The sequence below is a fragment of the Glarea lozoyensis genome (assembly GCF_000409485.1).
Source record: "Glarea lozoyensis ATCC 20868 chromosome Unknown GLAREA7, whole genome shotgun sequence".
Classification (NCBI taxonomy): Eukaryota; Fungi; Ascomycota; class Leotiomycetes; order Helotiales; family Helotiaceae; genus Glarea; species Glarea lozoyensis.
Genome location: NW_007361002.1, coordinates 450,373 through 462,936, shown reverse-complemented (window position 1 = coordinate 462,936; position 12,564 = coordinate 450,373). Strand labels below are relative to the sequence as shown.

The 12,564-nt window shown below is 46.6% G+C and overlaps 5 protein-coding genes across 5 annotated transcripts; 3 read left to right on the top strand and 2 right to left on the bottom strand.

Annotated features, from left to right (window-relative positions):
• Nucleotides 1-1,490: 1,490 nt before the first annotated feature.
• On the bottom strand, nt 1,491-4,899 carry GLAREA_01338 (P-loop containing nucleoside triphosphate hydrolase; the record flags this gene model as incomplete). Its single annotated transcript, XM_008088554.1, has 2 exons — nt 1,491-1,545; nt 1,595-4,899. 2 exons carry the CDS (start codon nt 4,897-4,899, stop codon nt 1,491-1,493), a joined length of 3,360 nt encoding a protein of 1,119 aa, XP_008086745.1.
• An 827-nt stretch (nt 4,900-5,726) lies between these two features.
• GLAREA_01337 (uncharacterized protein) lies at nt 5,727-6,628 on the top strand (the record flags this gene model as incomplete). The annotated part of the gene is made up of 2 exons (XM_008088553.1): nt 5,727-5,970; nt 6,027-6,628. The coding sequence occupies 2 exons, from the start codon at nt 5,727-5,729 to the stop codon at nt 6,626-6,628; spliced, it is 846 nt and encodes a 281-aa protein (XP_008086744.1).
• Nucleotides 6,629-8,193: 1,565 nt separating this feature from the next.
• On the top strand, nt 8,194-9,228 carry GLAREA_01336 (RING/U-box; the record flags this gene model as incomplete). The annotated part of the gene is made up of 2 exons (XM_008088552.1): nt 8,194-8,656; nt 8,717-9,228. 2 exons carry the CDS (start codon nt 8,194-8,196, stop codon nt 9,226-9,228), a joined length of 975 nt encoding a protein of 324 aa, XP_008086743.1.
• A 440-nt stretch (nt 9,229-9,668) lies between these two features.
• Nucleotides 9,669-10,641, bottom strand: GLAREA_01335 (Flavoprotein; the record flags this gene model as incomplete). Its single annotated transcript, XM_008088551.1, has 2 exons — nt 9,669-10,281; nt 10,331-10,641. 2 exons carry the CDS (start codon nt 10,639-10,641, stop codon nt 9,669-9,671), a joined length of 924 nt encoding a protein of 307 aa, XP_008086742.1.
• A 435-nt stretch (nt 10,642-11,076) lies between these two features.
• GLAREA_01334 (Thioesterase/thiol ester dehydrase-isomerase) lies at nt 11,077-12,069 on the top strand (the record flags this gene model as incomplete). The annotated part of the gene is made up of 1 exon (XM_008088550.1): nt 11,077-12,069. One exon carries the CDS (start codon nt 11,077-11,079, stop codon nt 12,067-12,069), a length of 993 nt encoding a protein of 330 aa, XP_008086741.1.
• Between the last annotated feature and the right edge of the window lie 495 nt (nt 12,070-12,564).

Below are 12,564 nucleotides of genomic sequence, written 5' to 3'. Positions count from 1 at the left end.
TGGCACCACCACCTATGTCAGAAATAAAATTTGTCCCGCACTCTGGCGGAGAGGAGAAGGTCGTTGTCATCGCAATCCACGAAGTGACCGTCCCATCTCTCGTTTCCGCTGGTCGTGTAGCCGACGACATCTTGAAAGTGGACAACGACAAACCCGCACGAAGAGCATGGTAGACGAGCGACCGCCACAGCTCCAGGAAGTGCAGATATACTTATGGCACCCATATAGACGCCCAGTGCTGGCAGCAGTTAGCCGCCCGTTAACCGGCCGCCGTTTCACGATTCTCTAAACGGACGCCAAGATCAAGATTGGCGGTTACTTATAAAACGGTCGGCCGTTTACTAGAAGTAGACGGCCATGTTCATATAATCTCCTCCTGTTTACAATAAAGTATAACATAAGGTAAAGTTTGCTATATAGTTAACAAAATAACCTACCGAAGACTGAAATCTTTAAACCAATAGAATCGCTGGGATTATAGTCACCCACCCCACATAGGCAGGCTAAGTTTTGAGACCACCTATATTTATGCCATATTATCGACAAATTTATGCATCGAACCCCGACTTTTACGTTGCTATATAATTATAGAACGGCATCCCTACCGTTTAGCCCCTCTCTCAGTACGTACCGCGCCCTCGGCGCTAAAAGCGACGATGGTCAACAGTCTTGGCGTTGGTCAATGGTTTCAAACACTGTAAACACCTCACAGCCACTACAGAAGCGCAGAGCAGCCACAGACGCAGTATCTGGAACAAATTAGGGACATCGCGCAACTAGCAAAGTTACGAATTATTTAAGATATATTCTCTAGACATACATCAACTTACTTCCGAAAAAGCATCTCAAGACAATCAATCGAGACAACCTCAGCAGTTTGATAACCAATGCCGACCCTCGAAATGTATACCAGTACCACCAGCTGAGCATTGGACATCGTGCCTAAGTATGTTGGTGTTTCGATTCCTGCCATGTTAAGGAGTCCTAGGTTGTGCAACCATCAAATATGGCGGCCTAGAGCTGCATCTTGATGTTCGGTTGATTATGGATAAATAGATCGGCTCTGTCAGGTGTCACAGGGCAGTACAGTCCATTGAAGTCATGGAAGATCGCAGGTATGTTGCTCGACACCTTGATCTCACGGATTAGCACATTGAAAACCAAGAAAGCTGTCGAAGAATGATCGGAATTATGATCCTCCTAACCCAACATCACTCTATCAACAAATAAACTTCTACCTCCATCTACTAAAAAGCACTCGACAAAATTAGGAAACCCACGTAATCCAGTCTATGTCTAAACGCCAATGCATTGCAATTCCCTCCGCCAACAATAACAAAACAAAATACCAGTGCCAAAAAAGCAAACGAAAAGAAATCAGTTCTATAATGCATAATCCAAATGCATGTTTCCTTCTCTATTCTTTTGCACATGATTACATTCCGTCGTTCTTCTACTATAGAAAGATGGAAAGGGTATCGGGTAAACTTTTACGCATCATCATCAGTATCGGGGTATTTTGGAGTGCCCTTTGGAGAGTTGAGCCTGTAACCATGTTAGTATTTGGTAAGATTGAACGAGAAAGATAACATACCACTCAATGTGTCTCAATCGTCTTCTAACCTCCTGATCTTTCAACTCCTTCTTCGTCTTCTTCTTCTTCTTTCGTGCTCTGAAAGACATATCTTGATTATCTTCAGCACCACTGTTAACGGCGCTGTTGACTGCACTGCTTTGAACACTGCTAGCTCGACTAGTGGCCTTGCTACCAGTTCTACTTTGAACGCTGCTGTTGAAGCCACTGTTGGGCTTGCTGTCTTCGAAGCGATCAGCAGATACCGCAAGATGACCCTTGTGGGTGACACGACCATCGGCGACGTGCCATTGTTCAGGGCAGAGAGCGCCGACGAACTCTTCGTTGTGAGAAATCATGACAACTCCTCCCTTGTAATCACGAATAGCAACCGCGAGACCACCTAGAGAATCACGATCCAAGAAATTGGTAGGTTCGTCAAGAACGAGGAGATGAGGATTGTTCCACATAGCACCAGCTAACACAACCTTTACCTTTTGTCCTCCAGAAAGGCCTGAGATCTCGTTGTGGTCTGCAATTTCAGGGTCAAGTCCTAGATCCTCGAAATGCTTCGAGATAACCTTAGGAGAAAGCTCACGGAAACCCAACCCTTCACGAGAAGCCTCGTGATCATCAAACTCCTGGACCAGCTTGTTGAATCCCCACTTGATCAAGCTCTCGCGAGAGATTTGTGTGTTGTACTTGGGTAGCATACCAACCCACTTGACCTCATATTGGAAGGTCTTCTTCCATTTCTGGCGACCCATAATGGCTTCAATCCGTTTTTCGCCAGTTCCGTCTCCGATGTTGATCATTTTATCCATCTGTTCCTGATCCTCTTTTGAAAGAATACGGGTTTGCTTCATATAAACTTCTCTATCGTCACCGTTCGCGTAACGCCACTGAAGATACTGATTTGGTGTTTTCTCGAGATGCATCTCAACGTGCTCAAGGGCATGCTGCTTGATGTATCCAATACGAAGGTTGGGATGCTTCTCAACGGTACCGCTTGTAGGAATGGTTTCACCAGTCAGAAGCTTTATAAGGGTCGATTTCCCGGCTCCGTTGCCACCAATAATGGCAGTTCGAGAAGACAGGGTCAATTGGCAGGTGACATTATGTAGAGAAGGCTTGTTTGATCCAGGGTATGTGTAAGAGCAGTCGTTCATTCTCAAGATAGCACGAGTCTGCGACTTGACACCAGTCAAGATTCCTGGGGGAGGAAATTTGAACTGAACCTGCGAATCAGAAAGTGTGTAGTAACTCTTAGCCTCCGGCTTTTGCTTAACGAACTCGGCCAAGTTTCCTTTGTAACAGGCAAGCTTCTTTCCAGGCTCATAGTGGTAGATATCAGTGCAAACATTATCCAAGAAACTTGAGTCGTGAGAAACGATCAAACTGGTAATATCGGTGTGTGTCTTGAGATAATGCTCCAACCAGGCAATGTTGGCAACATCCAAATGATTGGTAGGTTCATCAAGAAGAAGAACATCAGCCTTCATCAACATTGCACGAGCCAAAGCCAACTTCATTTTCCACCCACCGGAGAGAGAACCGACTTTCTCAGATTGACGACCTCCAGGACCTGAAGTAAACCCGACCTCGGACAGAACCTCAATGATTCTTTTTTGGCCTTGATCTCCAATCTCGGGATCCCTAGAAACAAATTCCAAAATACTGATATCGGCAGCTTCTCCTTGGTTATGTTCAACGAAACAGGTTCTAAGTACGTCTTGGCTTGGGAAACCCTGTAATTGGCCTTTGGCGATAGAGCGCATAAGGGTGGATTTTCCAGCACCGTTTCTGCCACAAAGACCATATCTGTGCCCCTTGAGAAGACGAAGATTGGTGTGGGAAAGTAAAAGCATTCCTCCGTAACCAAGAGAGAAGTCGGCGTTGACAATCTCAATTTCTCCATCATCCTCCTTAACAGGCTGGCCGTATTTACGGTGATCTTCATCAACATAAAACTGCTGAAGCCCATCGCCAGCAGCTTCTGCTCCGTTGAATTCCTTCATGATATGCTTTAGATACGGGGTGACGACGGTGGAGATTCGTTGAATTTGACGGTGGTTGACGTCCTCAGCGACCATGCTGCAGATATAAGGTTTGGCAAGCTTAAACACATCCGCATCCTCACTGAGTCCTCCAGCTTTTTTGATTTGAGCGTCTAAGATCTTTGCAACGTCATCTGCGGAGGTTCTTGCAATTGCGCCATCTGCGAGAACTCCATCATCTTCGCCCATAGCCTTGTGAATGACATCTAGCGCACGTTTGGCTAAGTTTCTAACTTCGGGCAAAGAAGCACGATCCTGAACACCCTTGACACCAGGCTTCAACTTTGGCAAGAAGGTACGAGCCTCAATAGGATCGTGCACCAGTTTTGTCAAGTTCTCAACTACAACAACCGTTTGACGGAGAACCTCCTGGGCTGTGGTAGGGGTATTGAGTGATCGCTCAAGGAGAGGAGTGAGGAGGGCAAGTACAGGCGAGGTGACAATTGACACGAAAGTAGTTTGAGAAAGTGCGTGGATTGCCTTTTGTAGAGTATCGGTAGATGGATTTTGCATCGTCTTGATGAGGAGCGGAATTCGCGGTGCGACATCATCGTTTGAAAGAAGGGCTGTCATCGAGTTCATCGTGATAACGGCTTGCTTTTCGACATCAGACTTCAAATCGTGCATCCCGGCTTCGACAACTGGGATGAGGCCAGCCAACTTGATGCCCATTGCCTCGCGGAGAAGATCCTTGTTGTTGGCGACTTCTTTGGTATCATCGATTTCCATCTTCGCCTGATCTGCCATTTTCTGCAACATCTTGAGTCCACCGACTGTGCCTTGCCATTTTCCGGAGCGCTTTGCAAGGTAAGTGGTGAGCACAGGAAGGAGACCGACGACGAGTGCTTCGGAGCTCAGTCCTTTGAAAAGCTCGTCGAGCCCGTACTGGGCTGCATCTCGAACGACTGCGCCTTTATCCGCGAGTGCGTCGAGAGCGCAAGCAACCATGCCCCCATCTTGCAAGAGGAGGACAACTTCGCTGATTTTTTGTTGAGGAGGAAAACGCTCGAAAAGTGCTCCAAGCAAGTTTTGAGCGCTCTCCCTTTTCAAGCCGCTCTTCTTATCGGCTGCGGCCTTCTTGATCTCTGTCAAGATGCCATATTCTGACAATCCCCGAAAGCCGACGGAATTCAGTAGGAGATCGCAAAGAGTGTATGCGGAAGCGATGGAGGCATCGGAGGAGGGTGCCGTAAAGATAGCGTCGAGAATAGCGGACACCTCTTGTTGGGTTGGCACAGGGCCTTCGCCTTTAGCAATCATGGTAGGCATTGTGGGAGGTGAAACTGGGTGTGGCATTCTTGAGGGTCGAACACCCTATGAAGAAGAGATGGGGTGTGTCGCTAATGCTGTGTACTTCGTTTTATCGAGTTCGAGAGTGATTTGTGTTTTCTAGCCGTGCTGAGATTTTTTTTTCGTTACGGGAACGGTGTTCTTTGGAGGGAAATGTGGCCGCCGAGGGGTTAATCGCAACGTTCTGAGAACTTTTGGAGAGTGGAGATTGTTGAAATTGAAAATAGATCTGACCGAGCAGATACCTATTCAGAAATGAAAGATCAGAGACGATATATCTCAGCCGCGAGTGGCAGGAGATTGGGGTAGAGAGAAAGAGGACGGATTCGTGGGATGGAGGGGAGGGAGAAGGAGTGGACAGCGCTGATTATTTTTTTATCGAGATTTGCTGATTGCGCGCTTGTCAGTCAGCGCGATTTAATCTGCCCTTGATACGGGCTAGTTTGCCCCACCATCTCCGGCTCAAGTGCAAGAGGGACTATTAAGCCCCGCCGACGGGTAGTAGCACGTGATGGAATTTGACGGAGCGGATAATTATCTATCCGACTCGACTTGCCGAATTCCCGAATTGCACAAGCAGAAAGAATTTTGAGGTGAGTTGACGCGATTTGATACGATGGAAACGGTAAGGAGTAGGTGAGTAACCGTTTTCCAGATTTCCCGCGCTCAATCATGTGCATTTTTCTCCTTGAATCTTATGAAGTCTCTATTGAAGACAACTGCTCAATGATCTAGCGGCGTACATATATATTTTGCGATTACGACACAACGGTCAATAACAGGTTGGAGATCTCTTAACAACAACAATGACTACAGTTCCAATCCTGGACTCACCATCCTCCTCAGGATCAGATACTCTTCCAACCAACGAAAACAATCCTAATGGTTCATCAACGAAACCTTCGACCTTTCGATCTGCTCTGAACCATCTCAAGACAGACATCACGTTGAGCCACGCCGATATCCCCATCATCGCATGCTGCTTCGTTTCTGGACTATGTGATTCATCGGCTTACAACGCCTGGGGATGTTTTGTATCCATGCAAACCGGTACGGTGTAGATCTTTCAGAACGCAATTAAACACAATTATTAATCCTTCATACAGGTAATACTATATTCCTCGCCCTCGGTGCATCAGGTCAACCTATAACTCGTCCCTATGGCTGGGTGAAATCTCTCGTCTCAATCTCCTTATTCTTATTTGGATGTTTCGCATTCGCCAACACGCGATACATCAAGCCCAAAGCGCGCGGGACTCTGGCCGTCTCATTCTTCCTGCAAAGCGCATGCATCATAGTCGCGGCTGCGCTTGTGCAATCTAACGTTGTACCTTCACCCAAGGGTGTCGTGGTCATAAATGGCTCAGATATCGACTTCTTAGAACTTCTTCCTCTGGCGTTTCTAGCGTTTCAATCAGGCGGTCAAATCGTAACATCCCGGCTTCTTGGATTCAACGAAGTCCCTACAACTGTTCTGACGAGCGTGTATTGCGATCTCGCTAGTGATCCAAAATTGCTCGCGCGAGATAACGTAAAGCGAAATCGAAGATTCGCTGCGGTTGTCTGTATACTAGTTGGGGGCATCGCAGGTGGTTGGATCAGTCGAAGTGCCGCTGGCTTGCAAACAAATCTATGGATTGCTGCAGGTATCAAGATGGCTATTTCGCTTGGTTGGTCAGTGTGGAAGCCGAAAGGAGAACAACTGTGAATACACGAAACCGGAAACAAAGGACTCGCAGAAGAAGCATTTTATAATAATAAAACATCTAGACAATAGAGGAGTCACATAATACTAATACAATGGTCACATAATAAAGAGCCAAAAACTTCTGGTTGCTATCGCAAACCCAAGCTAAAACAAGCGATTCTGAAATTATGTATTCTGCTCCCATCCACCACTCAAAACTTCTCTGTGCTCTTCTCCTCAACCATCCCCTTTTCTCGTCAGATACTTTCCTTCCTGCTTCTTCTTCCGTCCCCTTCCAGCCCTGCCTTTCTTCCTCTCCCTCACATTTGTCCTCTTCTCGCTCTTACCTTTATTCACCCTCACCCCTTTCCTGCCCCCACTAATCGTCTTCCACTCAAATTCCTCCCCATCATCCAACCTCAACCGCTCTATCCTCTCTCCAGTACCCTCACCCCCCATCTTGCTTCGTCTAGGCGAAGGCGGTGCACATGGCCCAATATGAGTTTTATTCACATCATACTGAATTTCTCGGAATATCACTTGGATCTCCAGGGAAGAAGTCGGTTCGAGGTGTAGGGAGGAGGATTCAGGTGTGGGTTCTTAGGGTAACATAGGTGCGTAAGGTGAGATGAGAGGATATAAAGGAAGGGGGCTAGGTTTGGAAGGCGGAAGAATTTTGGTTGATGGCGGAGGTGAGGTAGGATGTGAAGTTATCAGGGTCTTGGACGGGGCTGTCGATGCTCATGACTTACCTTCACCTGATGGGAAGTGCGGCACTTTCTTATACGTCGTTTCCGCACATTCTCTACTTAAATACTACATTTTTATACTCAGCTGTAGTATTGCCATTGATTTACATTACCTTAACGATCCAACTTATTCCCGAGAAGAAGTAAATACAACCCTGCTATTATAAATCGGCCAATAGACCTCGGGATCAGATGTCTTTTCGTTCAAGATCTTTTGGCTTACGTGGAAATTGAATCCCTCCTCACATGGGCTTTGTTCTGATGTGGAGTCTTAGAGGTAGTACAATCTACTTACTACTGCTTATGTGGGAACCAATTACTAGGGAATCATGACAGTCACAGTCTGTGTTTCTAATTGCAAAATTAAAGATAAGCTTTGTTCGAAGTATAGTCCAAACCAAGAATTCTCTTTGTTCTACATCCCAGAGTGATAATTTCGCATGGATTGCCAAGCACTGAAGCAGCACCACAAAGGCTTACCACTGACATAGTTTTCAAGTATCAAGTGGGTGGAAAGGCAAGCGATCAGGAAGTTCGGCGGAAACCTTGTTCGTTATGACTTAACATCCACTGGAATCTAGTTATTTAGCCTATGTAATCTTAATTCTTCAGACGCAGTGAATTAAAGGTGGATTCACTTAAAATTGCGAGTGAAAGAATAAGGTACACGAGTCGTATAGCAAAACAAACCATCACCCCATCAGAACAAGCCTCTCACTCTCCTATAGATAAAATTACCCTCTTAATAACCAGCCCTCCTTCCACTCCTTCTCTTCACACAAGGAACATCCACACTTTCGACCCAGAATCCCAAGCAAACCAAAACCAAAAGCAACAATGTGTAAAGTCTTCTTCCCACAATACACAGGCTGTCCCAGCCACCACACGCACAAAGACGAAGTAATCCTCTGCTTCTGCGATAAACGCGGTTGCCCTGGCGTCACCAAACTCTTCGTTCCACTGACAGACCATTGCGAGATTTGTCTCGTGAAATTTAAAACTCCAGGCGCTCCAAACATAACGAATCTATTGGAGCCCATGTTTTCGGGACGCCGACAGACTTTCCAGGATCTCACACCTAGCATGCGAAAAGCATGTCAGGATATCATGGCAATTGCTCCGCAACCGCATAATGGCTCTGTGACGAATTTTCTACTACGAGATAAGAAGACAGGTGCGGCACATACTTTCAATGTTTTCACACCTTGGATAGACACGATTTCGGACTCCGACTTCAAATTCCTACATGAATTAAAGGAGGCATTATCGTTGTATTATCTAGAGGCGATGAAATGTCCAAGTGTATTCAGGCCTCATTAGAAGATTTGGTTCCTGCACATCCGCCAGACATATGTCTTAGCACTCGCTGGATTCCTCAATGGTGTGAGAGTGAACGGATTGAAACATGAGCATATTCAAGATCCTCCAGCAAGGGTTCGAGAGGAGCGCAACAGTGTACTGCTTGCTCGACTTGCTCGTACCGTACCAGAAGTAACGGTAGGGGACGAGCTAGAAGATCCGAATTGCACGATCTGTCGCGAGCCTCTTGGAAAGCCTGAGCCGGTGGTCAAATTACCGTGTGGCCACCTGATAGGAAAACACTGTCTAAATGAGTGGATCCGGAAATGGGATCGTGACAGCGCATTGAGAGTTTGTACGCTCTGTAATGAAGGAGTTGGCTTGACTGAGTTAGGCGACGAGCCCGTAGGCGACACGCTTGCTGGTTTTGAGCCTGCACTACCAGGAACCGAACCTGACAGCTGGCAATTTAAGAAAATGATCGAAAAGGCAGTTGAGGAGGCTTGTAAAAGGGACGTCGAGCCCGTGCCGGGTCCTTGGTGGATGACAGCGTTGAAAAGTGCCGTCTCGTGAGTTTGCTCTCGCTAGACTTCGCGTTGCTAGCCGGCAAGTGAAAATGATTTCGAGGATATCCAAGGACGATGCCTCACATGAACAACACTTATAGCTCATCAGCGAAAACAAAACCCCCACATAGCTCTTTTTTGCATCCGGATTCCGAACCTCCTTGCTCCTGCGATCACTCGTTCGTAGACCCAATAATGTAAACACCTAAATCAAACAAAACAATACCTAAATAACCAAGAAGAAGTACCCAAATGTTCCAGCAAATACAAAATATCCCACACGCTCAGCAGCTTCTCAAGTGAACTTGAATTAAAGCATGAATATTATAACGATCTAGAGCCGTGACAAAATAAACCAGTAAATGAACCAACGCGCTCAAACTCATCTTATGGCTGATATATCTAGGCACAATCAAACTCAACTAGCAGAACGATTATTTAGTAGCGTCAGGATTTTTCTGCCTTTGCTAGAGCCACCTTCCTTTCTTTCTCGGCCTTTTCTTTCCTCTCACTATATCTATCTGCAAATAGCTCTTCTTTTCCTCTCATCACCAAAGTGAACTTGACAAATTCTTCCATGCAATCAACTAATCGATCTCGGTTACCACTAGGTAACAGTCTCTTATCACCACTGCCATCGCCACCCTCATCCTCAAATGCCTTCCAAGCGAGGGGCAGACTCGACTGGTTTGGAATGACAAACATCCTCATCCACCTTCCGAGGATTCTCAGAGTATTGACGGCATTGAAACTTTGGCTTCCGCCGTTCACTTGAATGATGGATAATGTTCGACCCTGTGTGGGACGGACAGAGCCAGTAGCAAGTGGTATCCAGTCTATCTGATTTTTGAACACGGCTGTCAAGTTTCCATGCTGTTCGGGAGAACACCAAATATGACCATCAGACCACAGGGACAACGCGCGAAGTTCTTGGACTGCGGGATGCGTGTCTGGCACGGAGTCGCGTATAGGAAGGGAGGAGGGGTTGAAGACTCGGACGTCGCAACCAAGACGATGAAGGATTCGAGATGCTTCGTAGGCCATCAGCTTGGAATATGATCTATCCATGGCATTAGCAGTTGGTCGATCAGGATTAGTGGCGAAAGAACCTCTTCCTCAAACTGCCATAGAGAACCAAGACTTTCAATCGTGCTTGGTTCTGCGCCAGACTATCTATGACCATTGAAGCAACGGTATCGAGTTCTAATTCGGAAATCCAATCCGAGTCCTCGACCTCTGGGCCCAATAAGAACGGCCTGTATTTGGATCTGATGTCTGCATCATCGTCTGCTTGCGACAGCGCGAGGGGCTGAATGCGACAGGATGTTCCGAGGCCTCTCTGTGCAGTAACAGAGCTCATTCGAACGGCGATTCGGTTGAAATTTAATGGATTTGTAACCCGGCAGAGCAAAGACTTCATGGGGGGAGTTCGCAGAGTCGGTGGTAATATGGAATGAAGGAAAACATAGGCGCCATGATAACGAGCAGACGTCTATATAGATAGCAAGACATTGGGATGCTCGAGGTGAAATAAAAGTGGTACCTAACGTTGTCACTCGTGATTATTGGTTGGCTAGCTTGAATTGAGCTCAAAATTGTGCACAAGCTGTTATGAAATTTATGCAAGCATTAGACCGAGGCTGATATTCCCCGAGCATCGTTCGCTTGAGATTAAACAACTTTTCGAGCGTCAATCATTCTCTTTAATTTCGAAGGACGCTAGCCATTGTAATTGTACGAAACATTGGAACCGATCAAGGTCCTATTAGTTGTCTATGCGCTGAGCCCACCAATTTCTGTATTCGAAGCATTTTAGGTCATCATTCGGAGCTATACAGGATTCCCGAACAATACCATGAGTTTACAATTACCCCTACGAGGATCCTCCGCTTTGCGGTGTTCGAGGAAAGCTACAGCTATATCACTTGTGTGCTCTCATCCTGCCAAATGTATAGCACGACAATGGCAAACCCGATGTCAAACGCGACAGTATTCAACACCCCCACCACCAAAAACATATTTTCAACCCGGTGATTCTGGAGCTCCAGATCCCAAGTACTTCAAACCAGTCGAATCACAATCTACACCTTCTTCCACTCCTCCCACAACATACTTTCAACCAGTCAACTCACAATCCCCACAGGACACAAACCCTCCCGATGCCGCACCCCGAGCAAAACGGTCTCTCCGGCCCTACATCTACTCAGCACTCTTCCTCGCCATAGGTCTCACAATCGGTGGAGTAGCAGATCGAACCCTACATCCACCGCCGCCTCTAGAACCGGGCAGTAAAGCAGATATAATGAGATCAAACGCCATATACAAGCTCGCAGAAAGACTGCCAATCGTGCAATCCCTATCCTCGGATCCTGAATGGACATCTCAAGACGCCTACGCAGACGTCCCCGAAGAAGCTAGAAAAGTCCGGTTTACAGGAGGAGCATTAGGAGGGTCGCGCGGCCTCGGCGGATTCAGACGATCATTCTATCACAAAACTTCTGGGGAAGCAATCACAGTCGTTCATTTCGGCGACGGACTCTGGGGGTTCCCCAAAATCACACACGGAGGTCTGATAGCAACGGTCATGGACGAGGTGTTAGGATTGTGTGCTATTAGGCAGTTTCCATCGAAAACAGGAGTAACTGCGAATTTAGAGCTGAATTACCTGGCACCTGCTATGGTAGGGCATTTTTATATTATAAGAGCGATACCAGTCGCGAAGGGAATGACGGAGAGGAAGTGCTTTGTGACGGGCACAGTGGAAACGGTTACAGGGAGGATTTTGGTGGAAGCTAAGGGCTTGTTTGTCGTGCCGAAGGGGTATGAGTTGAAGGCTATAACTACATAAATTACATAAACCAATAAATTCAATTGCTCGAAAGTCAAATGGATTCAGCAAGCCACGCACTACCAAGCCGCGCGTTACCTACCCATAATCCATTCAATCCCAGTTATTTCCCAACAGATAAGATCTCTAACACTCTCGAATCTATTGTCTTATTGGCACATCTGCAGCAGCGGATATCGGCTAAACCAATCTCACTCCACCAACTCCGTAGCTCGTCAACATTAATGAGTCAATAACACGTTTTGTTATTTACCTAGTGAAAATGGAAGTTTCGCACTGTTTAAGAGATGTTGATGGAGGTTGCGGAGTTCGGATGAGGAGGGGATGGGGGTTGGAGGGGTAGAAGAGATAGAAAATCGCGAAGGTATAAAGAGGGTGTGGTCTGACACTGAATGAAATTACCAACATCAAACTTACGTCGCTATCATTAACAGTACCTTTCTCACTACTCACCAAAACCCTTACTTACTCACCATCTCAATCTATCCCCTCTCA